The 24,607-nt window shown below is 34.2% G+C and overlaps 1 protein-coding gene across 1 annotated transcript in view; it reads right to left on the bottom strand.

Moving 5' to 3' along the window:
• Positions 1-1,215: 1,215 nt before the first annotated feature.
• Positions 1,216-24,607, bottom strand: part of LOC131845191 (tetratricopeptide repeat protein 28) — a 78,793-nt gene continuing 55,401 nt past the window's right edge. Inside the window, exons 8-42 of the mRNA XM_059194233.1 lie at positions 21,878-22,123; positions 21,380-21,543; positions 20,752-20,827; positions 20,530-20,643; positions 19,706-19,925; positions 19,087-19,306; positions 18,596-18,869; positions 18,386-18,484; positions 17,612-17,728; positions 17,305-17,427; positions 16,730-16,935; positions 16,136-16,315; positions 15,311-15,455; positions 14,636-14,738; positions 14,101-14,237; positions 13,490-13,667; positions 12,902-13,028; positions 12,284-12,441; positions 11,541-11,639; positions 10,791-10,918; positions 10,229-10,344; positions 9,627-9,754; positions 8,509-8,715; positions 7,941-8,104; positions 7,417-7,524; positions 6,718-6,799; positions 6,216-6,313; positions 5,701-5,924; positions 5,142-5,306; positions 4,650-4,805; positions 4,409-4,512; positions 4,117-4,267; positions 3,468-3,619; positions 2,925-3,050; positions 1,216-2,836 (exon numbers count right to left, since the gene is read on the bottom strand). Coding sequence (XP_059050216.1) covers positions 1,656-2,836; positions 2,925-3,050; positions 3,468-3,619; positions 4,117-4,267; positions 4,409-4,512; positions 4,650-4,805; positions 5,142-5,306; positions 5,701-5,924; positions 6,216-6,313; positions 6,718-6,799; positions 7,417-7,524; positions 7,941-8,104; positions 8,509-8,715; positions 9,627-9,754; positions 10,229-10,344; positions 10,791-10,918; positions 11,541-11,639; positions 12,284-12,441; positions 12,902-13,028; positions 13,490-13,667; positions 14,101-14,237; positions 14,636-14,738; positions 15,311-15,455; positions 16,136-16,315; positions 16,730-16,935; positions 17,305-17,427; positions 17,612-17,728; positions 18,386-18,484; positions 18,596-18,869; positions 19,087-19,306; positions 19,706-19,925; positions 20,530-20,643; positions 20,752-20,827; positions 21,380-21,543; positions 21,878-22,123 — 6,276 coding nt within the window. The 3' untranslated portion in view covers positions 1,216-1,655. The remainder of the gene's footprint in view (positions 2,837-2,924; positions 3,051-3,467; positions 3,620-4,116; positions 4,268-4,408; positions 4,513-4,649; positions 4,806-5,141; positions 5,307-5,700; positions 5,925-6,215; positions 6,314-6,717; positions 6,800-7,416; positions 7,525-7,940; positions 8,105-8,508; positions 8,716-9,626; positions 9,755-10,228; positions 10,345-10,790; positions 10,919-11,540; positions 11,640-12,283; positions 12,442-12,901; positions 13,029-13,489; positions 13,668-14,100; positions 14,238-14,635; positions 14,739-15,310; positions 15,456-16,135; positions 16,316-16,729; positions 16,936-17,304; positions 17,428-17,611; positions 17,729-18,385; positions 18,485-18,595; positions 18,870-19,086; positions 19,307-19,705; positions 19,926-20,529; positions 20,644-20,751; positions 20,828-21,379; positions 21,544-21,877; positions 22,124-24,607) is intronic.

The raw sequence follows: 24,607 nt of genomic DNA, 5'->3' as shown, positions 1-24,607 counted from the left end.
AAGTGGTATAAAAAAAAAAACAAGTTTTTTAATAACATATACACAGTATATGTGTTCATAGTAGGCATTACTACTTTATATTTAATACTGAATTTAACGCTACGTTACTTGAATGTTCTGATGTGCACTAAACGATACCGATACGGGATGGCAAATACAAATATTTGTTAATATTTATACCACATGTCCATAGCATATCAGGGTCACGCTTTGTTAATAGGGATTTGGGTATTTGAATCTAAGTGCTAAAGTAAGCATTGGAATGTTGAATTTTCATTGACTGTATTTGATAGACGATAGTACGGCCGTCTCTCAGATCAATGTGGTTAAATGAAATACTTATTGTGTAAATAGAGAAAAATGAATTTGCTCAAATAATGATATTTTAACGATATAGTTTGCATGTCTGTTTTGACAGTACAATAGTCAAGACATAGCCTATACATTGATCTTGATTTGATAGATTTTACATTTGAAAACGGAAATTGCATAAGTTAATTTAAAATTAAACAAATTTAGTAATGTACATACAGACATGTACTTACTATCTACTTACAGTGTTAACATTGACCGTCGTACTTGTAACCATCAGATATTTTGTGTAGTACGTAACTTAAGTCTGTATGGAATTTAAAATGAGAGGTTGTATGGTCATAAAATGCGTTCATTGTAACAATAATGACGTAATTTCAAATTACATTGTAATTTGAAATTACGTCATTTTGACATAATGTGTGGATACTAATTGTTTATTGTAGATATATTAAGCAACAATAACGACAACAACAAAATATAAATGGTGTTTTAGTACCTACACCAGAAACCCGATGTTTTAATTTTTAGAAAACATTGAAAATTATTTATATATATTTTACATTTAATTTTATAGATTTATTCCTTTCTGTAAGCTGTCGTCATTGCGGAGAGGGAATTAATAATATCTAAACGCAAATGCTTTGTAACAGAATATGTATGTGCTGTATGCACACATACAAACGATATGAAAATTATATGTTTTTTCATAATTATTTTTACTTGATTTTTGGTACTGTTATAGAATAAAATCTCGGATAAACTTAATAAAATGGTTAATTAATATTGTATATTGTGTTGAACCTTAACACATTTTCTTCTTAACAACGGTTAATAATTTGATATTTGGAGATAAATAAAACATAATTTATTTTAAATATTTAATTTAAGGTTTTTACAATGTCAATATAAAAGTACAAACAATGGCAAGAATTAAGTCATACAAATTATAAAAACAGCATGAATGAATGTACAAGTAATATACTTAAAAATTATCTTAAATTTTTATAATCACAAATAAATAGCACGTAAAATAATTATTTAACGCCTAGGTAATATTAATTGACTATAAAATATTTATATTCATATCATATACAATTAATTGAGTACGTACGCTGGCAATTAAAAAGTACAAATGTAAAAAATGTAGGAATATGTATGTATGTATGTATGTAATCATAGCCAAAATTATACACTTTTGAATCAAAACTCTGATTTATATACAATCATAATACCTATCTAGAATTGCCTTAGTTTCCATACCTTTCCATAGACATTATATTCGTTCTAAAACTGTTATTCACATCTTTCATACATTTCATTCTTATCTATTTATATTATTTTTATTTATTCGGTGGAAAATCAAGTGTAGTGTAAGCAGGACGGGTCCTCGGTACTGGAGGTCGACGCGGGCGCGGATGTGTCTTCCCACCCTCTACAGTCGCGTTCAGTGGCGCCTCACCCTCTTCGGGCAGATACGGCGCTCGTGGACTTAATACCAGTGCCTTATAAGAAGAGTGCGAATCAGCAATGCTCCTACCATCACCTTCGTCTCTACGGGACATTTCCGAGAATGGTGAAACTGAAGACTTCTCTATTCCGCTCGGACCTGGAGTTTCCTCTTTAGGTTTAAGTTCGTATACATTTTCTTCTAATCTCTTTGGTTCGATGTCTTTCTTATATTTGGCCTGTCTCTCGATTATTTCTGCGGTCGTGAGGTCTGAACCCTGTACATCTGTTTCAAGAGGTGGAGCCGACAACCAAGGTCGGGATGTGTTGGTAGTACACCACCTTTCCTCTGTTTCACTCGTGTCTCCTAATAGTCCCAATTTCTCTAAATTTTGTAGAAGAAGGTTCTCACTCGAGCTGGCCGCTCTCATTTCTGTTTTTGAATCTTCTGCTAAAAGTAACTCCGCGAGCGGAGGAGCTAAACCTAAACCAATATTCCTCTCATGGTATACCTCTGATATAGTTGGAGTAAGTTCCCCGCTCATGTGTCGCACTTGAGCCATCGAATCTCGACTACTTGTGCCCATTTTGGGTCTCGGTACACGTTTGGATGTCGAAGGCTGGTTCAAAACTTGATCATTCTTTTCCTCTTCTGTCCTTCTAGGCTGGCTTGATGCCAGATCATAGAACGCGTCTAAATACCTCGCGTGTGCATGATCGGGACGTCTTCGTAAGACGGTGTCGTGGCCTGAACTCTCCCAGTCTGAATCATCAGACGGTGGCCGTCGTGTGTATAATGTTCGTATTTTAGTTTGGTGTGCTAATGCTAGAGAAACATCACGAGGTGGCGCGGAAGCTGTGGACGGTGCCGCGGGCGGTGACGGAGTAAATGCGGCGTCACTTTCACCCCTATACCTGGGAGGTTGTGGCGCAGGAGGGGGAGCGGTTCTGCCATCTGGTTCACCGCGGCCGACTTCCGCGTTCGTGGGTGCTGATCCTCGGACATACATCGTAAAGGCACCTCCACAGGACCCCAGTGGAAGGGGTGGGGGTGGTACTGATGTTACACTGTCTTCTGCAAAAGAAAAAAATATATTCATTAGTTTCTATTTCTTTTCTACAAATATTAAAATGAAATAGTACTAGTCTATAAGACTACTCACGTCTATGCTGTCTTGGTGGAGGCTCTCCATCAGAGTGAGGCTCGAGATCACCATCATCGAGAGAAGCCAGCGATTCGATACTTGAACTGGATTCTAAGCTAAGACTACGCGGTGCTTCCTGGGTATCTGTATGATATCGACATAAAAATGAAATAAATCAAAATTATTAAATGATTTAAAAAAAAGTTAATAAATTGTTAGTAAGAACCCGAAAGGTCATGTCCGGTTAATAATATAATGTTGTAGTTGCCTTCTATAGTTACGAGAAGCTTTCAATCAACTTCATATTTATATACATAATATAATATATACGACTAAGTTTATATTCATGTCAAAGTAGAGTCTTTTTTTCTTTCATTGATAGATTGAAGAATGACAAGATTGTCACTTTTTTTGTTATACAAATCGTTGAAGACGGGCTTTTTATTATTTCGTCAATATTATCCTAATTTCCTTTCTGGTTAATGTCAATAGGATTTCAGTTTTCAATATATGATTTATGTATTAACAATAAGATCTTTGCATTGTAAAAAATATACATACCAAATAGAGCCAGTAAAGCTTGCAGTACAAATTGGATATGTCTTCTGTTGGCAGACTTTCCAGTACGCAGAGTCACCTCATCTTGACCAACTTCTGCCAAGTCAAAGCCAAGTGATGCTAGAAGTTCGTGGCAGCCGTTCACTCGCCACAACCTAGTGACAATAAAGTTTTATAAAAGGTTACATTGTATCCTGTAGTTTGTTAGGATGAAGGAGGATTATCACACAGAGTAAAAGTGGCTTGGTTCTATTTTAATGTTTCTTTCTATTTACAACAAGGTTATATTCTTTATCCCCTAATCTCGCTCTAATGAAAATGTAAAAGTGTAACATCATTGTGTATGTTCCTATTTCCAGTATGGAAAACAATCAATGACAACAAAATTTATTAAGGGTTTCAATGTTACAAGTCGTATATAAGTATTCTAATTCAAATGTAATTTATTTATCTAGAATATATTAGTCATTTACTTAAGTAAAGTTTTTTGTATACGTACCGTCCAGTTCTATCTGTAGATTCAAATAACGAATTAACAAGAACTGATGAAAGCCAGATTATACTTCTTTATTTAAAAGTAAGTATGTTAACATTGTTAACTTATTTTGGTGTGTTTATGTCATAAAATGAATAACGAGTATGAAATAGCGACCTGACGTTAACGGCGACTTCGATTGTGTCATTATCAGTGTTCTTGACGGAAAACTGCGAGATGACGGAGCGAATGACGCCAATGATGTCATCGGCTACGTCACCATTTGCAATCAGTTTCGAAAGTGCTTGCAATGTTGTAGGAGTCAATCCTGGAAAAAGAGTCAGTTATATTTTTTAATTACAGATTTAAGGCGCTATAATTATTCTATAGTATTCGCCTTTTATACTATTGTATAAAAGGCGAAATTGGGAATCGTGGTCAGTAGATTTAAATAAATTAAAGATATTACCAAGCAAAGCTTGGAGACTCGCAGAGCATTGTGTTAATCTTTCTTCTGGATCACTTTGAGGGAAAAACACGCTTGAAGGGATTCCATTGGCGGCGGGCTCGAATCTGTTGAAAAAATATGAAAATATGAAAAAATACTATATAGCTAGATATCATAAAGAAAAGAAGGTCATATCAAGTCATACAGTGTGAATAGAAAATTTAATTTCTTATTCCATATATAATTCTGTTCTTTATCTGACCTGAATCCAACGCTCATGAGTAGTTCTTTCCAACCCGTTGCGTTGTTAGCTTTATTCTCTATGCTTTTCAGTGTCGTGTACATTGCATTCTTCTGACCTCTCACGATCCTCTGTAGTGACTTCTCTACTAAATGTAGACATACTCGTAAGGCGTCACTGTAAAAAAATCACCAAAATGAGTTCAGATACAACTTTATTGTATACAGAACAAATTCAATAAAAAAAGAAATATTGTACATATATTGAATTAGATTAATTCATAGAATAGTTAACAATACTGGTACCGTTTTACTGAATTTGTTTTAACAAAGTAGACTTTGTAAAAAATGGTCTGCGTGGGCACCTTAGTCTCATATATTTCGGCTGCCGAATAGCCTGTTTTGTAAGGAGTATTTTAGTAAGAGATAGAGAATAGAAAGGAAGAACATAGAAATAATGTGTGCGTTGGCAGCAATTGCATCTATTCCGTTGTGGTGTGGTGTAGTTACTGACCGGCAGTTATCTGGCGCGGCGAGCAGCTCGCAGAGCGCTTGCCCCATGAGCGCGACTTTGTTGCTAAGACGCACATTGGCGCCGAGCAGCAACAGCCCGCACCAGTGTGCCGGGTGCGCGAAGTGCTTCGTGTGCCGCACCGTCTGCATCGCGTCGCCCAGCGCTCTGCACACAAGTACACAATAGTGTGATTATATTGTGGTGGCTTGTAGTGCAGCTACAATACAATAATGTTATTACAGTTTTTTTAAGCACAAGACGGAAATATAAAATCATCAGAATAGATAGTGCGCAAAAATCTGTCGATTGTAGACATGTACCTTCTTATTACAAAATAAATCTAGTGTAAGGATAAATATGCTATAATAGATAATATTTATCAATAACAATTTTTATTTCGGGGGGGGGGGCACAACCCCATTGTAGTTTTACAGTATATATTGCACTGTTTTTTTTATTAAGAAATTAGATTGTACGATAAATGTAAAATATTCCAACAGTTATTTGATGCTTTATAAGTAAGCTAGTTAAAAATATACAGTATAGAAATAATTCTAACTTGGCAAGTCTGCTGCCCTGCAGCAGTGCGGAGTAGAGCGCCCGGTAGAGGATCTTGGTGGCGGTGTCCTGAGGCGCCGGCCACAGTGTCAGCAGTACCGCGTGTGCGCCGGCTGCCAGCAGCGCTCGGCACAGCTGCGACACCCCCGCCCCCGTGCCCACACCCGCTTCATCCTCATCATTAGACCCTTGTAACGTACTAGATGGGGCGCATGATATCACCACCTGCGAAGTAAGGGATCGGTAGAACCTAGTGACATATCCAGTGTTAGCAATTACTATGGTTAGTCTATATAGCCATATCATTTAAATCTCTCTTAAGTTAACACCACACACGACTATGTGTGGCCTCTCTTGAAAATCATCGTGGTTAATTCCTTATTATGAGCTCAAAGAGTCAGTTAGTTCTATCTACACATTTCAATAAAATGTATTCACAGGCCAGATATTGTATTTTTTATATCCGTGGAATAAACTTCAAAATAAAAAGTATTATCTATAATATCCAAAACTCACGAGTCTAGCAGTAATTTTCAAATTCATGATTTCAGCCGCAGTGAGCATGTATTCTGACGCGGGCGGTAATTCTTCATTACTGGCTGGTAATTCTGCACCTGGATAAAAATTATTTTGCATTTATTAAATATTAAATGACAATCAAATATAATTATACAAGTAATTACGTTCTTCAAAGATTAGTATATACAGATTTTCTTTAATAAAATTTATTACTAACAGTTACTTATGCTATTTACATTAAATTTACGATTAAACAGAAAAAATATTATAAGAAAAATCACATTTTAACATCGAATTTTGCATAATTATAGTTGGGTATTTGATATAATTGGAATGGCAAAAAAGCTGATATAAATAAAATAACAGACATCGTTATGATTCCACCAGTGCGTCGGAAAATTAATTTAAAAAGTTTTGTGGTCCTTCTGAATTTGTGAAATGAGCGTCATTTCACAAATTTAGAAGAGTATATAGGTAGGTACTAGTTTCATAAACATACTTTCATCCTCATGTTCAATTGAAGTGTCAACTACGCTGCTACCAACACTCGTGTTCAAAAGCCGTTTTGCTTGAGAATCAACCTGTATAGAAAAATAATTATTATTTGTAATAAAATAAAATTGTTATTGATTAACTTTAATTGCATTAAAAAGCTGATAACATTTCTTTTACTATATTAAATTCATTCATAATTATTTTTTAACACAAATTTGTGTAATTTCAAATTCTAAAAAAAAAGTAGACGAAATCTCTTTGCCAACTACAATATATTATAGAATATTTTTTTTTTAAACTTGAATAGATCTCAATCACTAATAGCTAAGAAACATCCCGATTTCGTGCGCTGTATCAAAAATGGTCCATTTGTTTGGGCTATAACGCCACAGAGACGCATTGATACATAGTTGTTTAACTTTAACAAGTTTTTGTTAAACTTATAAACTGAAAGACATTATTTTGTCGTGTTGAAACACTCGGATAAATTCAAACAATTATTCTCATGAAAGTATATGTATTGTTGAATCCATTCACATCCAACATTGAAATGTAGATAGTGTAGCAGTTTTACACACTGTCGCAGTGTTTAAAGCTCATTCGAATTTTCCACATATTCCAATAAATAATTAATATTCCACAAAATTCGAATAACCTTCCTCTTACTCTTCTAATGTGTATATGCTATAACTATATGCCATACCACTTCACCAGGACTCAGGACAATCGCAGGCGTCTTCCAGCAGATATGAGTGGCGAAATGTATGCATTCAGCCTGTGGTAACTGTGCGAGGACAGCTTCTTTTGACGCCTAGAAGAAAATGTTAAATAAATGGTGTTGTAATTTTTCTATGTACGTCATAGTCATAACGACTCGACAAGATAGCAATATAAAAATAGCTGGTCATATTTTAATAGTTAAAATTGAAATATTTATATTCTTTAACGAACTGAACGACTAATTTTTTGGTGAATAAATAATAAAGGTATGTACTTCTTTTGACGTTTCGACTATGTTGTACCAGCCGTGGTCAAGTTTTTTTATCATAAAATTATTCGTGTTAAAACCCGTTTAAGTTGATTAATATTGTGTATTAAACAAGGAAGTTTAAAAATAAGTAGAAATGGCACAAAATGTAAGATACCTCCTTAGGAGCTGTGGCCTTTTAGGAGGTGTAGGATAAGAAAGTCGTTTCGATTGTACTAGAGTGGTAGTACAGCACTCACCTGGTAGTCCGTGAGCGGCGTGACGCGCAGCATGTCCGCGACCAGCTCGGCCTCCTTGAGGTGCGCGGGTGCTGGTAACCACCGCGTGCCGCCCACGCGCGCGCCGCCCACCACCACGCACCGCATACCCGCCTCCGTCGCACCACCGCCCGCGCCTCCAGCGCCTGCGCACACACACCACACGCATTACGTATATGGGACAGGCACCTAGTGACTCCAAGATAATTGTATCAGCAGTATTTGCAATTAATTTAATAATCAAGGCGAGACGGCCTCGGTGGTCTAGCGGTTTAGTACACCGCTTTACTTCCAATGATTGCGCATTCAATTCCTAGCACGGTGCGATGAGTACCTAAGACTGTTTGTATTGGTCTGGGTGTTTTCTATGAATATTATGTGTGTATTTACAAAAATAATCTAAGTATTTATATCAGTTGTGTGGTTGAAAAAACAAAATTAAGGTCAATCTATAACTAATCAAACATTAGCTGTACCTGAGTTGAATATTTTAAAAATCTGGACTAAGGTGGACCATAGACAAATTTTTTAAAGGAGATTAAATACATACCGTGTTCGTGGTGGGGGCGGCCGCGCAGGTGGCGCTGATGTCGCTGGTGGCGAAGTGCGGGTGCGGCTAATAGCGCGTACCGCTCGCAGAGCGGCTCGTCCGCGCCCCCCGCACCGCGCAGCGCCCCCCACGGGCACGCGTACAGCGCACCCTCGATCACGAGCACCAGCTCCCGTCGTCCTCCGCATCCGCGGCGACCGTGAGACGCTGCCATAATATTACAATGTTTAAATAAAAAATACAATTTAACGAGAGTCAAGACCTAAGATATTTTTGTTAGAAATCCTCATCCTCTACCATAAGGTAGGTAAGATAAGGTACGTTGTACGTTTTTACGATTCCTACACTTCCTAATGTGACTTCACTTATTTTGGAATCCACTAATAAAATAGACGTATTGGCTATAGTTTCAAGATTTTCGTAAATAGTTGAAATTTCGTGTATTTCAGATTTTGAAACAGGGCGTCACAAAATTTAGCTCCCCTCCCGCCCCTTCACAAAATATCATACTCTTTGACGTCCGTCAATGTGTAATGTAAATTATGGTGGACGGTTTTTGTTTTCTTGTTGCACAGATTCTTTACCTTTGTTTAGTTTGGAACTAGACGGGTCTTTGTTAATTGTTCTAAGTTAATATTATTATTAAATACATTTTATTAAAACAATCTTCTGTATTTCATATACACACACACACAAAGTAGTAAATAATAAGCACAATCAGAATAAAAAAACAGTTAATTTAAGATTTTTGTTATATAAATTTGTATATTATTTTGCATGCCGTGTTCGCCTATATATATATTTGTGTATTTAGATCATAACCCAAAACTAAAATAAATCATGTGAATTTTATTAATTACTAGCTGCACCCGAGACTTCGTCCGCGTGGAATTTAACTTTATTTTTCTAAAATAAAAGTAGCCTAAGTTAGGTACTCCTTATTACATAAGCTACCAATAAAAGTTCCGTCAAAATCGGTCTAACCATTTCAGAGATTAGCCGGAACAAACAAGACAGAGAGAAATGGTAAAAAAATATATTTTTTACTGTAAAAAAAACAGTTCTATCAATATTACAAACAGACACTCCAATTTTATTCATATGTATAGATTACTTACCATGATTATTGTTGCATGACGTCGGTAGCAAATCTTCAAATGGTGCTATTAACATTTGATACAATGAGGTGAGACACGGCGGGCCCTGCCAAGACGGTTGCTTTTTGCGAGGTCCGTGGACACTGGATCTAGTATTATTATTAATTAAAAATTAGAAATTGTTATTATGTTTTAAATAGTACATAGAAAAAGATCAGTGAACTAAATCTGCATAGCAGAAAAAAATCATATAAAATATATTTTTCTAGGTATCATCCGTAGCCGAACAAACAGATAGTTTCTGATGGTTCTAAAATACTATTAAGGTACAACGTAACATTCATATTAATGATTATACCTATACGTTTATATTGATCTGGGAACATTATTACTATTTTTATAGGAGTATACAGTTGTAATTACTGGTTGTAATTTGTTGAATTATTTTAAAAGGGTACATAAAAACTTTACACACGGTATTCAAATGTAGACGAACTTTAATTTCAATAAATAGTTTTTATAATATAAAGACAACTCTAGTAGTCACGTTTTTTTTTAAATAAATTGTAGCCAAGTTTGAGTTTATGATATATGAGCACAGTTTCATATTGACAATTACATACCTGGTGGAACCTTGGAGGCTGGCCACAGATCCAGCAACCGAGCCCCCTACAGAGCCCACACTGAACAATGAACTTAGCGAGTAGTTCGAAGAGTTCAGCAAATGATTACGTGTCACCTGTTGACAAAGAATAACTTAATTTTAAGATATTAATCTTGTAGTCGCTGCATTGAACTCATATAATCTGTACAATCTTGACTAGTGACGTCAGCAGAGTGTAACGGAAATAAAAATATGCAACTACAAACTTTTATAGTTATCTTAAATCAAAACCTCGTCATTATTACCTAGATTTTATTATTTATATATTACATGATTATACCCGACGTAACGTAATGTAACGTTATTGTGATACTATTGTAGTTTAATAGTAGTACTCGTATATATACATGAATAGCAACAAGGACATCCCGTCAGTACGTGAAATCCGTGGTATGATACCATACCTATGTTGTTTTATGTGAGGACTAAAATGTCTTGAATAGGTATGTATTCATTTTGCGTGGCGCTACGGAATGCTTCACATCGCTTTTAGTTATTGTTTATAACATCATATTACTCACCATTCTCGCGAGTCCAGTGGATGGCCTCTCCTCAAGGTCCCACTGGTCATCTTCACTCCTGCGTTCGGCTGCTGTCTTGAGCCAGTTCGACCATTCACTTATACATCGTTCTAGCTTGCCTAAACCACCTATATGAAGAATACAGTATTTAAAAAAATTTGGTTTCGAATTTTATTGTGTTTGGCTAATTTATTTTGATATTATTAAGTGATCACATAGCACAAGTGCATGGACAAAGTAGTTTAGAAATGGTACGTATTGAATACGTATTCTTAAAAGAACTCTTAATTGTATTGTGTCTGAAATAAAGTTAGATATTAATTGAAACATTATTTTATTAGTAGTAAACTTCCAATCATAAACTTAAATATCAATGTATACATGTACATCATATTATATATATATAATATATAACTGCTAATAAAGTTATGTATTATACATTTCGATTAAATTGTATACTTTCATTAAATGAATTAAGGACTGGCCTTCTCATCTTGTCAAACGTTTTTTAAGATTTCGGAAGACATTTATATGCAAATGTACTATAATTTAAACTTAAAATATAAGTAAGTATCTAATGGTTAAAATCAAGGTGATCAAAATACTATTACGTGATATAGACAATTACGATTTTTCCTTTGCTGGATTGTTAGGAATTTATCTTTTACTTTTCAAATTTTGATTACTGTAGTAGATACTAAAAGAGTTAATTTTTTAAATTAAAATAAAAGATTTCTATCTATAAATTACCATTGTTTGGTTCGAGGTCATCAGGACTGATGTCTGGTAAACTGTTGTCGCTATCCTCTGCTTCTTCAAGTAGGGATACTTGGTGGAATCGCAGTATGCCTGCAAAACATATCTTTGATGTAAAACCTTTCTTTTACTGTGTTAATAATTTCAATAAATTGTAGAAAAAAATCACTTTTCTCTATGTAGGTTACTATTCTTTAATGCGGAATTAAGTAGATCTATTCTTCCTAGTGGAAGAATGGATTAGCAAATAACCTATATGGCTGTATAAGGCTATCACTATTTTTTGTTCGGACAACAAGGATCTTATTGTAATAGGCCATAAATTCTACATTGGCTACTCTTTGGTTTTGTGTTTGGCATCGTACAGTATTTAATTTCTTTATGTAATATAATTCTCTATATATTTTTAGTTAGTATGTAGGTACATTTACATTTGTATGAAACACATATCATCATCATTTCACTATGATAAAGTATATTGGGTAGAAGAACGACTGAATTGTAAGAACTCTGATTCGTGAACAAACTTGATGCAATGTAACTCCAGATTCTACACAGACGACTTTTTACAATTTACCTTTGGTACCACCTTAATTTCATCAAGTTTTCGGCCTAGTGGAAATGTCCCCTAGGCTGAAAACTTCTAAAACAGTTAATTAACTATAATATAGAAGTTTTCCTTTGAGCTGTCCCTAGCTCGCAGGCAATTTGCAGAGTGAATTATCAATAGTATATACCTTTATGCGGCTGAAGGAGCCAAGCGTAGAGTTTCCCTGCCGCTATGCTGTAGTATAGTACCGGAGCCTTCTGTCTGTTCACCACCTCCAGTACTTGTTCCACGGTCGATGGACTCCACGGTTCTGTACGTTCTTTACTTGTTTCTTCCGTTGCGTTTCTGTTAAAAATGAAATGGATACAGATTAATTTTGGACATTAATGATTATTTTCATTGCCAGAACTTAGATCTCGCCTATTAATATACCAACAAAGTATAATTTAGTAGTGTAAAAGTTTAATAATAATAGAAAATTTTAATAAAATGCAATTATGAGGTGCTGTGCTCTTATTCTTATTAGCTGTGCTCGCGGTTTCATTGTGTGTTTCACGTTTCACGTATTATTCTGATATATAAGCTATTACAGTAAAGTTTCATCATATTCCATTCAGTAGTTTTTGCGTGAAAGAGTAGCAAACATTTTTAGCGTTTATAATATTAGTAAGATATATACTAATATTATATTACTATTCGTTATTTGGACAAGAGGGAATATGATCATTATGCCCAAAAAATACTTTCATTTAATTGAAAGAGACCAGTTTACTACATTGTTGTGAATATGACGATCTTTCATTACCTCTGTGCAGCATGGAGCTCTAGATTAGCTTGACTGAGGGCTCCAGAATGTTTCTCGGTGACGGAATCAAACGCGCGACAACGTCCGCGCTCCGCTACCACAAGGGCCTCGGGGTGACGACCCAGCTCTGATGGAAATAATTTCATTCACATATTATTTCAATTTACTTAGTTTCTACTATTACTGTTAGGAATATATATTTTTAAAATGATACACACATGTAACGTGTGTGATATGATGATTTTTTTTTATGTAGGTAATTAGACTGGCCATGCAGTTGAAGGCGAATCTGATGGTAAGTGGTAACCACGGCCGTGATATACAAGAAACAGATAACGTCCGTGATACCACTTAAGTACCATTCTGGAGGTGTAAGATTTTTATCATCCATATATGCTGTAATTTTACTACCTTATCTCATCCTTCAGTAGAATCACAACTTATGAAACAACCCACTGAAATAAGTAAGGTATACACGTAGAAGACTTTTTATAAAGTCTACCGTCGTTAGTAGTTGTAGTAATAGGATTTATATATAGTAGTATAGTAGTAGCCGTTAAAAATGTTATCAATCTAACCAATACTTACCAACAAGAACTCGCTGTAGTGCATGCTGTGTAGAAGTATAAAGAGCTACGATCTTTTTATCACGGTGTTTCTCACTACTCGACTCCAAGACATTAAGAGCTGCTTGCAGCTGTTCCTTGGCCTCTTCGAGTTCACCCGACGCCCAAAGTGCAAATCCGAGTCTATGACGAACTCTTGCCTGTTATAGACATAAAATTTATATTTAGGCATTACATTAGGAATTCTGTTATATGTTCAAATCAGTAGGCCATCCAAAATATTAACTATATTTATATATATTGTAATTAGTCCATAAAATATCCCGCCAAATATCACTTGATATAAATAATATAGTCAATGTTCCATTTTCAAAATTTACAAGAAATTAGTTTTTACTATAATCATAAATATTGTTGAGGTAGTATCGCAAAATAGTCAGTATAGAACAAATAAATAATGATTACGTGTCTAAATATGAATAATTATAAATATTTTGAATTTTATTTAAACTGCTAGCTACATTGATACGTCAAATATGTACCTCTAATCTCGTGAATATCCAATTCAAAATAAATAACCAGAAAAAAAATTTAAGTAAATAGTAAAAAAATTGCCAGAACAATTTAAATGACCTCTTCATCAGCATCAGCAAGGCCCTCAGTAGCAGCAAGTGCCTGCCTTAGGTAGGAGACGGCGCTGCCGCAGGCACCCATCGCCAGATGCGCGCGGCCTAGGTCTGCCAGGGCCTGGGCTCGTCCGCGCGTGTCACCTATATTTTTAGTCATTTATTTAGTAATTGAAATTATAGACCTTATTTGATAGATAATTATTTATCTTTTAGTAAAATATAATTTCAGAATTTAAAATAATAAATATGCATAAATAAAAAAAGGCTTTCATTTATGTTTTTTTTTTTTTAGATTACTTAAAACATAGGAAGAGAAAAAAAATATTTGTATTAATGTCTATATCTATATATATATATATATATATATATATAAATGCAGCTTTATATATTAGATATTTCTTATTTAGGTATCAATTTAAATATATAGGCTTATAGGATATATATACATAGGGACATTAAAAATAAGCTAACAGATATAATTTTATCGTTATCCTATCAATTATTAACTCTTATCACGCCATTCCTAAAACAAACTATACCTGCAGCAGTGGCGTGTCGTAACCTGGACTCGTGCCATCGTGCTGCCTCAGCATGGGCGCCCATAGACGCATGAGCTGCGCCTAGACCGCCACTTGCACGGGCCTGCAAAAAGAGTAATTATATTTAAAAAAAAAAATTAAAAGTTATAATATACTAGTTATGTAGCCGCAAACGTTATTTTGTATATATTCAACATCTGAATGAAAATATTTGTCATTTTATTCTATCCAAAGAATATATACAACTTGTACCAAACAACTTTGTATATGTAACAATGTTTGCTTGTGTAGATCACAGAATGTACAAAATAAATTATATACAAAGTATTGCAACTTTATGAAATCTATGGCGAAGGTAAAACTACCACACACGCGTTTTTTTTATTATAGCCTTTTATTCAGACGCAATACACGTTATTCTTATTTTTTACTATTTTGCAATATATGTAATATTTCTTAGTCGTCTGCTCACTTGCAAGAGATTTAACAAAAGGGAAGAGAGACAGAGCCTCCTCTAATCTTTTCCATTCTGTTATATCTTGAGTGATTCTGGTCCATAGTAGTAATCTATTTCCTGCAGTTTTAATTATTTCACCTTCCCATCTTCTATTTGGTCGTCCTGTTTTCCTTTGCCCCTTCACATATTTGTATTATAAATGATATAACGGTATTTACCTGTAAGTGTGCAAGGCCAAGCCTATGTGCAAGTTCGAGTTCGGCTCGGTGGTGTCGAACGGCAGATGCGTGGTCACCACGCGCGTGTTGAGCAGCTCCCAAAGAGTGGCATGCTTCTGCTTCCATTATCTGGTTGTTCAGTTCCCTGTATATTGAAAATATGTTATAATATAATAATATACCCCTGGACAATTCGCACAACGTAATCTAGTCCCAAAAAAAGCCGAGCTGTTAAGGCTACTACATAGACAACTGATATAAATACTTGGATATTTTATAAATACATACATAATATACAAAGAAAACACCCAGACTGATACAATTATAATTAGGAATACAAATGTTTGTACGCTATATTGCTAGACCACCGAGGCCGTCATGTTAAGTAAAATGTTGGAAACTTGACTAAAAGTGGCAAATATACCTTACAAAGTATATTACATATTTTTAGATGTAATATAATGTGTGTACGATTCCCGAGAATTAAACTGTCACACCTCTGTACCCTGTAATTGCTATATCTTATTAGGTATAATAAGATATGGCAATTACAGGGTACTATTGCCATTGTCAATATTTCGACAGAAACAAAACTTACTACTTTGTAGTTACTTAGCGAAAATATAGACAGACAGAGATGTCTATGCAGACTACTTTCTATAAGTTCTATTCGTTATTTCCTGGGTAAAAGTTATTTGTACTCGTATAGTTAACTTTTGAATCAGTATAAGACACATTTACCTACTGATTATTTTAATAATAATTTTTGACAGGCTCTCATGTAATGCAAACAATTTGCATAATATGTAAAGAATTTCTTCTTACTTGGCAATGTTCTTCTGATGCTCAAGACAAGAGACCGCCTGGTCAAGATTATTGAGAGCGATGTGCAGAGCGCCCAGTTCACCGTATGCTTGCGCCTTTGCCTCCGGAACACCGAGTTCATGAGACACCACTAGTCGTTTCTCAAGACATACCAGTGCTTGCTGAAGGTTGCCGATAGACCTTTTAGGAATCATAAGGTACATGGTAAGAAAGGCAGCATTATTCTTCAATTGGACATGAATTCAAAATGGTTACGACAAGTGATTTAAAAAAATTTTTTTTCGTAAATTAGCGATTTAGAAATTAAATTAACATCTCGTTCGTTATTCAAAATATCATACAATACAAATTTCATAATGGTATTTACCTACATATAGTAAATCTATATAATACTAAATGTTATGGTATAATATTTATTCGACGATACTATTACGGTATTATTAACGAGTTTCTATGTATTTTACATATATTTGCAGATGTTATTATTTATAAGGGCCATATTACATAACTAATAGTAGGAACCATTGAAAGTTTTCTATTTCTAACAATTTTTAAGGCATTAATCATGAAGGTTTCCGATGTTGTTGTACTGACTTATGACTGAGTCCAAGCCCGCGGTATGCCCTCTCTTGCTCCCTGGCGTTGTCAAGTTTCAGTGCAGCAGCAAGGTGTTGCTCATGGTACTTGGCGGCTTCGTCAGGGTCGCCAAGTGCATCATAGCAGTCACCCAATGAGCCAAGTGCACGAGCTTTTTCTAGTTGGCACGTAGAACTATTTACACGTTCCAGAATTGCGAGTTGCTATAATCAAGAGATATTTATTAGTAATATTGAAATAGTAAACACGAAAGGGATAATGAATACACAAAACAACATACATTAACTTAATTATTATTTGTAAATGTAAAAGTTGAAATGCTAACAATGTATAATATGTAACTATAATCTATAATACCCATATTATACTAAGGGATTTAATTAGACTCCCCTAAGGGAGTCTAATAATTGATTCTTGGAGTGAGTATAAAGTCTTGTGAATTCGCCAACTGACCAGCGTAGGTATATCATATACGTACGTAATCATTGCATGATGATCAATAATGAAAAACAATTTGAGACTTATTTCTCTTTTAAGAGTTTTTAATAACAATTTCATATAGCTGTGCTCACCTGTTCTAAATAACCTATGGCATCTTCATAATGTCCCATGTTGAGTTTAGCAATACCTAAATTGCCATACGCCTGTGCTTCCAATACGCAGTCTTGTAACTCTTGAGCCCTTTCTAATTGTTCCTAAAATTAAATTTAAACTGTTAATACGCTTATTTTTAGTTGTAAATTAAATCAATTAAAATAATCTGGATTCGTACGGGTGGCATTATTATAGAGATTTTTATTTTTTTTGTAATAAAATGTAGCCTGTGTAACTTTCTAATAATTATATATCATATTATCAGCTACTACAGATATACTTTACCCTATAACACCTAGCGGCATGTGAATAATGTCCCAGTGCCATGTGGACAGCCCCGAGATGGGAATGTGCTCTTGCCTCGCCTGCTGCATCTCCCGCTTCTTGTCTAAGAGTCAGCTCCTATAAAATTCCGATAATTTAATGAAGGTTATGATTAATTAATGTTTTAATTTGGTTTCATTTATATAAAAACAGTGAAATTTGACCCATGTGTAGGTAATCCTAACTTATCCTTCGATATTGTGACGTAGGCACTCAATATTCTACCATTGTTTGTATTTCATATTTAAATAATTACATCTAATCTACAGTCCATAACAAAACCTTTAATTTAAAAGTCCTTAGTTTAGGACCCTACATTAATGGTCCTTCGAGCCGGATAGACTGTTCGGACATCGTCGGCTCGCCAGACTGGAGTCCGCGAGCGGTGCTGCGGGGCGTGGCTCAAAGGGGGTGCACCTAGCAATAGCACCGGACCGACCGGCCCTCACTTCTGATCTCGCCACCGATTACGACACGCGCACTCAATATTCTACCATTCTTTGTATTTCATATTTAAATAATTACATCTAATCTACAGTCCATAACAAAACCTTTAATTTAAAGTTTTTGTTATGGACTTTGTTATGGACAAAATCATCCAGTGACTTAAAATCATGATAAAATATTTTTGAAATGTTCTAAAATTTGACTACAGCTAAACGAATTCTAATAATTTTTAGTATGTATACTAAAAATTATTAGAATTCGTTTGGCTTTATCAGCAAACAATCTTACCTGTGTGTGGTGTCCCAACGCAGCATCGAGTCTTCTTTGTAGTCTCCTAGCTAGACCTAGGGCTCCACAGGCGGCTGCTTCCAAAGATCTATCGCGGGCCTGCAAATTTGGAGATTTTCATATCATATACTAAATCACAACTAACTTTCACAACCCTTTAACAAACTTGAACAAATCAAAAAGAAAATCAAGGAAACAAGGGAAACAAACCTGTCTAGCAAAACCAAGTTGTCTCTGGTACATTTTGACGGCTTCTTCAACATCTCCCATTTTAATTAGGACGTCACCTATATTTCCTAAAGCTCTAAATTTGCCTTGCAAGTGTTGCGTCATATGTGCTATGGCAAGGAAGTATTTCTGGCATTCTAATGCAGTTTCTAGATTTCCTAATGCGAGGTGTGCCAGTCCAAGGTTACAATATGCTCTACCCATGTTCATTTTGTCTTGAAGATCTTTTGCCAGAGACAGATCTTGGTCATAGTACCTGCAAAAGATTATATTTTAACTATATTGATGATCGCATTCTCTGATGGAATCATAATATTAGTATTAGAGCCATAGGCGCTATAGTTATTGGATAATATGAAAATGAACAACATAGACCCATCGCATAGAAATTTGTAACCATAGTGAATAAACATTCCTAAAGACTAAAATATGTTTCTATTTTAAAATTATATACATTTATAATATGATCTTACCTAACAGCTTCTCTATAGTTCCCCAAACAATAATGAGCGTATCCTAAGAAATGGCACGCTTTGGCCTCCGCAGTGACGTCACCAAGTTCTTGTGATAACATCAAATGCTGCTCATAGTAAGGTACAGCTTGCGCAAACTCTCCACGTGAAGATAAACAGTTGCCCAGGTTCAGTAAGGCACACGCTTCGCCTGCCGCGTCCTTTAGCTCACGGGCGATACCTGTAACGTTAGAATTGTGTAAAGTAATTAAGGAAGTAGTTACTTTTAGGACCAGTGCCTTAAATTTGATATACTTTTTTTTTTAGACATCTTATTTGATCATGATAAGTTAGTGTAAGTAACTCTATGCTTATTAGTTTTTGTAAATATTTATAGCTGTTATCCGGGACTGTACCTGGTTTTTTAGATGTCTGTCCTTATGATACAATCTATCATTAAGTCAAATATCATTAAGTTCCTTTTAGTCAATCAAGTAGTACTAAACAGGTGTACACATAGAAACATTTATGTATTTAATAAGTAACTTAGATATATAACCTATAACCGATATCAGATGGGTCATCCATCCATCCATTCATCCATCCATCAACATTATAATTGTCAAGAATCAAAACCAACCTAGATGCGCTCTATAATGGAACAACGCCATATCATGAGCACCCAACGCTTGATAGGCAACAGCCAAGTTGCCATGTGTAGAGGCTTCCGAACTTCTGTCATGCACCTCTTTAGATATCGTGAGCTCTTGCTTGTGGTATTTTATCGCTTGCTCGTAAAAACCCGCTGCAGAATATGCGTTTCCAATATTGCCATAAGCCCGACCCATGCCGGCTTTATCCTGCAGTAAAAGTTACAAGATAATAATTAATATTAAAACCAGACTAATTTATTACCTTTAATGCGCATAATACGAAAGGCAATATATATATATATATATATATATATATATATATATATATATATATATATATATATATATATATATATATAATTAACACTCTGTACCAGTAAATAATGACTGCTACAGAGAACAGATAAGAATTTAGTTATAAAAAATAATTTGAAATTATAGGCACATAATAGGTTGGGTTGAAAAAGTGTTTATAAGAAGTTTGTAAATTATGATCATTAGATTATAAATTAGAGTTATATTTGGACCTAACACAATAATTTCGTAGGTACCTAGTTAATGAAGTGCAGCTCTCGATGCTTGTAACTGAGTGAATTTGCCATCACATTTCACTCTATTCTTGCATTAGTCCGCATTGAAGTGTTACTATTATAACTCAAACACAATATTCAAGGAAATAAGTAGACCATTACCTAATAATGCTCTTAGGGGAATTTAATAGGTAGGTTGATATCAAACCTAAGTGAAGAGTAATTTTCCTCGCCCGCGAATAAGAGTAATTTATAAGTAGTAGTAATTTATAAGTACTCACCTGTAATTGCCTGGCAATAGAAAGATGAGCCTGATGCAACTTAAGTGCAGCATCATGCTCTCCTAGTAATTGATACACGATGCCCAGATTCGAACAGGCTCTACCTTCCCCCACCTGCAACATTTAGAATTATCAGTATAAAAGGTAAGTGAGGTTCCGCTGTATATTTATTAAAACGATAAAATAGATAATGTAGCATATTTCAATTAATATATGTATAACCTTATCTCTCGCCGCCAAAGCAACATCGAGCTGTCGTTCGTGCCACTTCTTCGCTTGCGCGTAGTCACCGCCGCACCTGTTGATTAGTTCGTGGAGATCGCATGTTATCTTTGTATGATTATATGACTGTATTCATATAATTATTATTAATGTAAAGAAATATCAGATATACATATATTAAACTGTGAAGATCTATTTAGTTACGAATCATCCGGCATCAGTTGAAATGATATTGATGGGTAGTTATATATAAATTATATCATAAATACACTGTTATTAACGTATCATATTAATTAAGACTACATTGAAAACGATATTTTAAAATTATTATGGCATTACTATTTTTTTAAATACATGTATTCAATGACGGTGTTTATTAATATATAAGCCTACTAATCTACCTATATAACTAAAAGTAATAAATACATTAGTATAAATACATAGTTATATCCATAATATAACTGTATGTATGTATAACTAATATTTTAAGATTAAAATACAAAATTTTTGTTGTGATAACGTATAAAATATCAAAATTATAGTACGTAAATAAATACATATACATAGCATACATTAAACAAGTATACATGATATTACGATATTTATTACCTCATAAAATATGACATACCTGGCCGCGTGTCCCAGTCCAGCGTAAGCTCTGGCTTCGATAGCTCTGTCGCCCAAGCTTTGTGCAATCCTCAGTACATTCTCATGGTAAGCTATTGCTTGTGAAAAATTTCGTCGATAGTGATATGAAGAACCAAGGTTTGAATATGCTCTTGCTTCTTCTACCTACAACATACATACAATCATATATTAATATTAACAATCAGGCATATAGTGGTTTTGACGTGCTCATTTTGCTCAGTATATATATATAGCACGTAAGGATGAAAGCCTACCGCTGTTTTTAACTCTATGTTTCAATCACATGAGAATCAATCAGAAATATATACATTTACAATTAGAGTAGATATTTTAAAATATATAATATTTGTAACCATTTCATACTAATGCGTAAAATCTACTTAATTTAAAAAGTTGCGAGTAACTTGAAAGTATACAGATAAAAATATATAATTATAGGCATGAAATAAATATGCATAAATTCAAAATAAAACTTTACCTGATCTCCTAATCTTCGTGCAAGTCTTAAATGTTGCGTGTGACAATCGACAGCCGAATCAAATTCTCCCATAGCCAAATACACTGCTCCGACGTTTCCTATCTCCCTAGCCTCCTGTAGCCTGTCGCCCATCTGTTTGACTAGTTGGACACATTGCTTATGACTCGCTAAAGCATTAGGGTAGTCGCCTATGGCTGTGTATACATGTCCCAATGAAGTTAAAGCAGCCGCCGCTGCTTGTGTGTCCTGTAAAAAAATATGTATAATGTCAAGTTGAAATTTTTTTAATTTAGGTAACTAGAATGACTACATTTGTTTTATATATACTCAGTAAACTATTCTACTTATTTTTCTATTACTTGTTGTACTTTTTTTTAATACATTACTGTTAACAAAATGATTTATAATAGTACGTAGTTCTATATTACTTTCTATTTAGTGTACTTTTTATTATCTAGCACTGTCTAGCATATATTGCATGTATCTATATAATTTAGCTTTTAGGAATACATAGTGTTGGAGTACAATCCAGTTTTGTACTAAACTATACGCTCCTAAGCACGGAACAATTCTTGCACGGAATGTAATCTGTTTTATGAGCAAATAAATAAATAAACAATTAATTTGTATGTTATTGGTATATATAGCAAATACTCTGCTAAAAATAATTATGTGTGAAAATCGCTAATAAACACATATTTATAGAAGAGCAATTTCTTAGTTTGTTATTCAACATGGTACGAATGACTTATATGGACTGACTTTATAATAAGACTAACAATAAAATATATGGATAAACGCAGCGTAGAATGCATCGTATCCTTTTCACTAAGGAAGTGAAGAAGAAAAAATGTTTGAAGACAGACCGCCAATAGGGCTTTGTCTCGTCAATTTCATTGTCAAGGATGTTACCTTTATGTATCGATAAAAAATACGTACGTACTTTAATAAATCTATGTGTGTGTGTGTATGTGAGTGTTTAGCTATCGTATCTATGACTCATACTGCCAACTAATGAAGTGTGTTTACAAATAAGTGGGAATAAGTTGTAGACAGAGTAGAAATGTGAAAATAGAGAAAATATATTCGCGAATATAAGCTTTTAAGTAGAAAAGAGAGATCCTCGTAGTTTGAATATATGTACATATTTGAATGATAGTATATATCAACAACGCCTAGCTTTGCTTCTGCTATGTCCTTTTTTTGTCTAGTATAAAGGAAATAACAGATTAAGTTACGAAAATGCAATAAATATATTTTAATTGTCATCAAAACAAAAAAGGATTTGAATACATATATTTAGTAGTACATTATATTTTATAATGTACTACTAGATAAATATATTTAATATATAACATATATTTCAACCTATAGGTTTTATATGCATATTGAAAACCATACTTAACTACGTATTTAAATATTTGCAAATGCACAATCGAAATTAAGTATTAAGTATATTTATAAAAACTGTCGATATCGATGTTTTCGTGTAATAAACCACCAAGTAAGGTTGGACGCGCTGCACCAATCTAGCTAATTAAGTATGTGCAACTTGATACGATAACGTGGTGATTTACATACCGACTCGTTCGTTTTTCAATTCGTATCGTGCCTAAGCTCAGATATGTTTAGTGCATACACACGTAACTTCCAATTTATAAAGCACATAGATGTTTGAACATAATCTTTTTATATATACAATTCTCGTGTCACAATGATAGTTACCATACTCCTCCGAAACAGCTTCACCGATTTTTATGAACTTTTATATGCATATTCAGTAGGTCTGAGAATCGGTTACTATTTTTATACCCCTAAGTGATATCCCCCCAATAATAAGTAATATTATATTATTATTATTATTAATAAGTAATATCCCCCCTAAGTCATATACCCCCCTTTATACCTCTAAGGGTTGACCCCCCTATTATTTTTAAGTTATTTTTGGTCAATATATTTTTAATATATATCCTAAACTTTCACCCTTCTATTTTTTAATAGCGATATTAGTACTTAAAATTTTGTGGCAAAACAATGTTTGCCGGGACAGCTAGTATGAAGATATATATTATATTATGTAGTCTCAAGCACTTACCCAACTTGATAACCTCAATCAACTTATGAAGGTATATTATACTTTATAAGGTATAATGGATTTCGTACGCTTTTTTATTATCAATGTAAATTTGTCGTATATTCACTTTGAGATGGTTAGGACACTTAGAATAAAGGTCTTTATATATTTATATAGAGCAGGATACGGTATCGTACATTTTTGTTAGTATTACTAGTGTATAGTAGTGTAGTGTATTATTTGCTGCTCTTTGAATGCGGCATTCATACATACATACTATTCATACCAGAATTAGGCACACAGAATAATGTGCAAAGTGTAAATGTTGTTTATATTATATATATTTAAATCCATTCATTATGTGAACCATGAAAGACTATGCACTTCCAGTTTCATTATAAAAGAGCTTAAAAATACCTAATCGTATGTGGACATGCATGAGCATCATATAACACGTTGTACAAGACATTTTACAAATATCAGTGTGTAGATATTTATGTCATTACCTTCATTGCAAACTGTTTTATATTATATGTAAATTATATAATTCGAGTAGGAGGTAGTTCTGTCATATTGCGAATACCGAGCATCTCGCATGGTCACAGAGATAGCACCTGCCTAGATGAACGGACAGTTATTCTAGACGTTCGCTAATG

The sequence above is a fragment of the Achroia grisella genome, unplaced genomic scaffold, assembly GCF_030625045.1.
Source record: "Achroia grisella isolate CSIRO2021 unplaced genomic scaffold, CSIRO_AGI_Agris_v1 utg109, whole genome shotgun sequence".
NCBI lineage: Eukaryota > Metazoa > Arthropoda > Insecta > Lepidoptera > Pyralidae > Achroia > Achroia grisella.
Note: the sequence above shows the minus strand (reverse complement) of the source record. Positions and strands in the feature narration are given on the sequence as shown.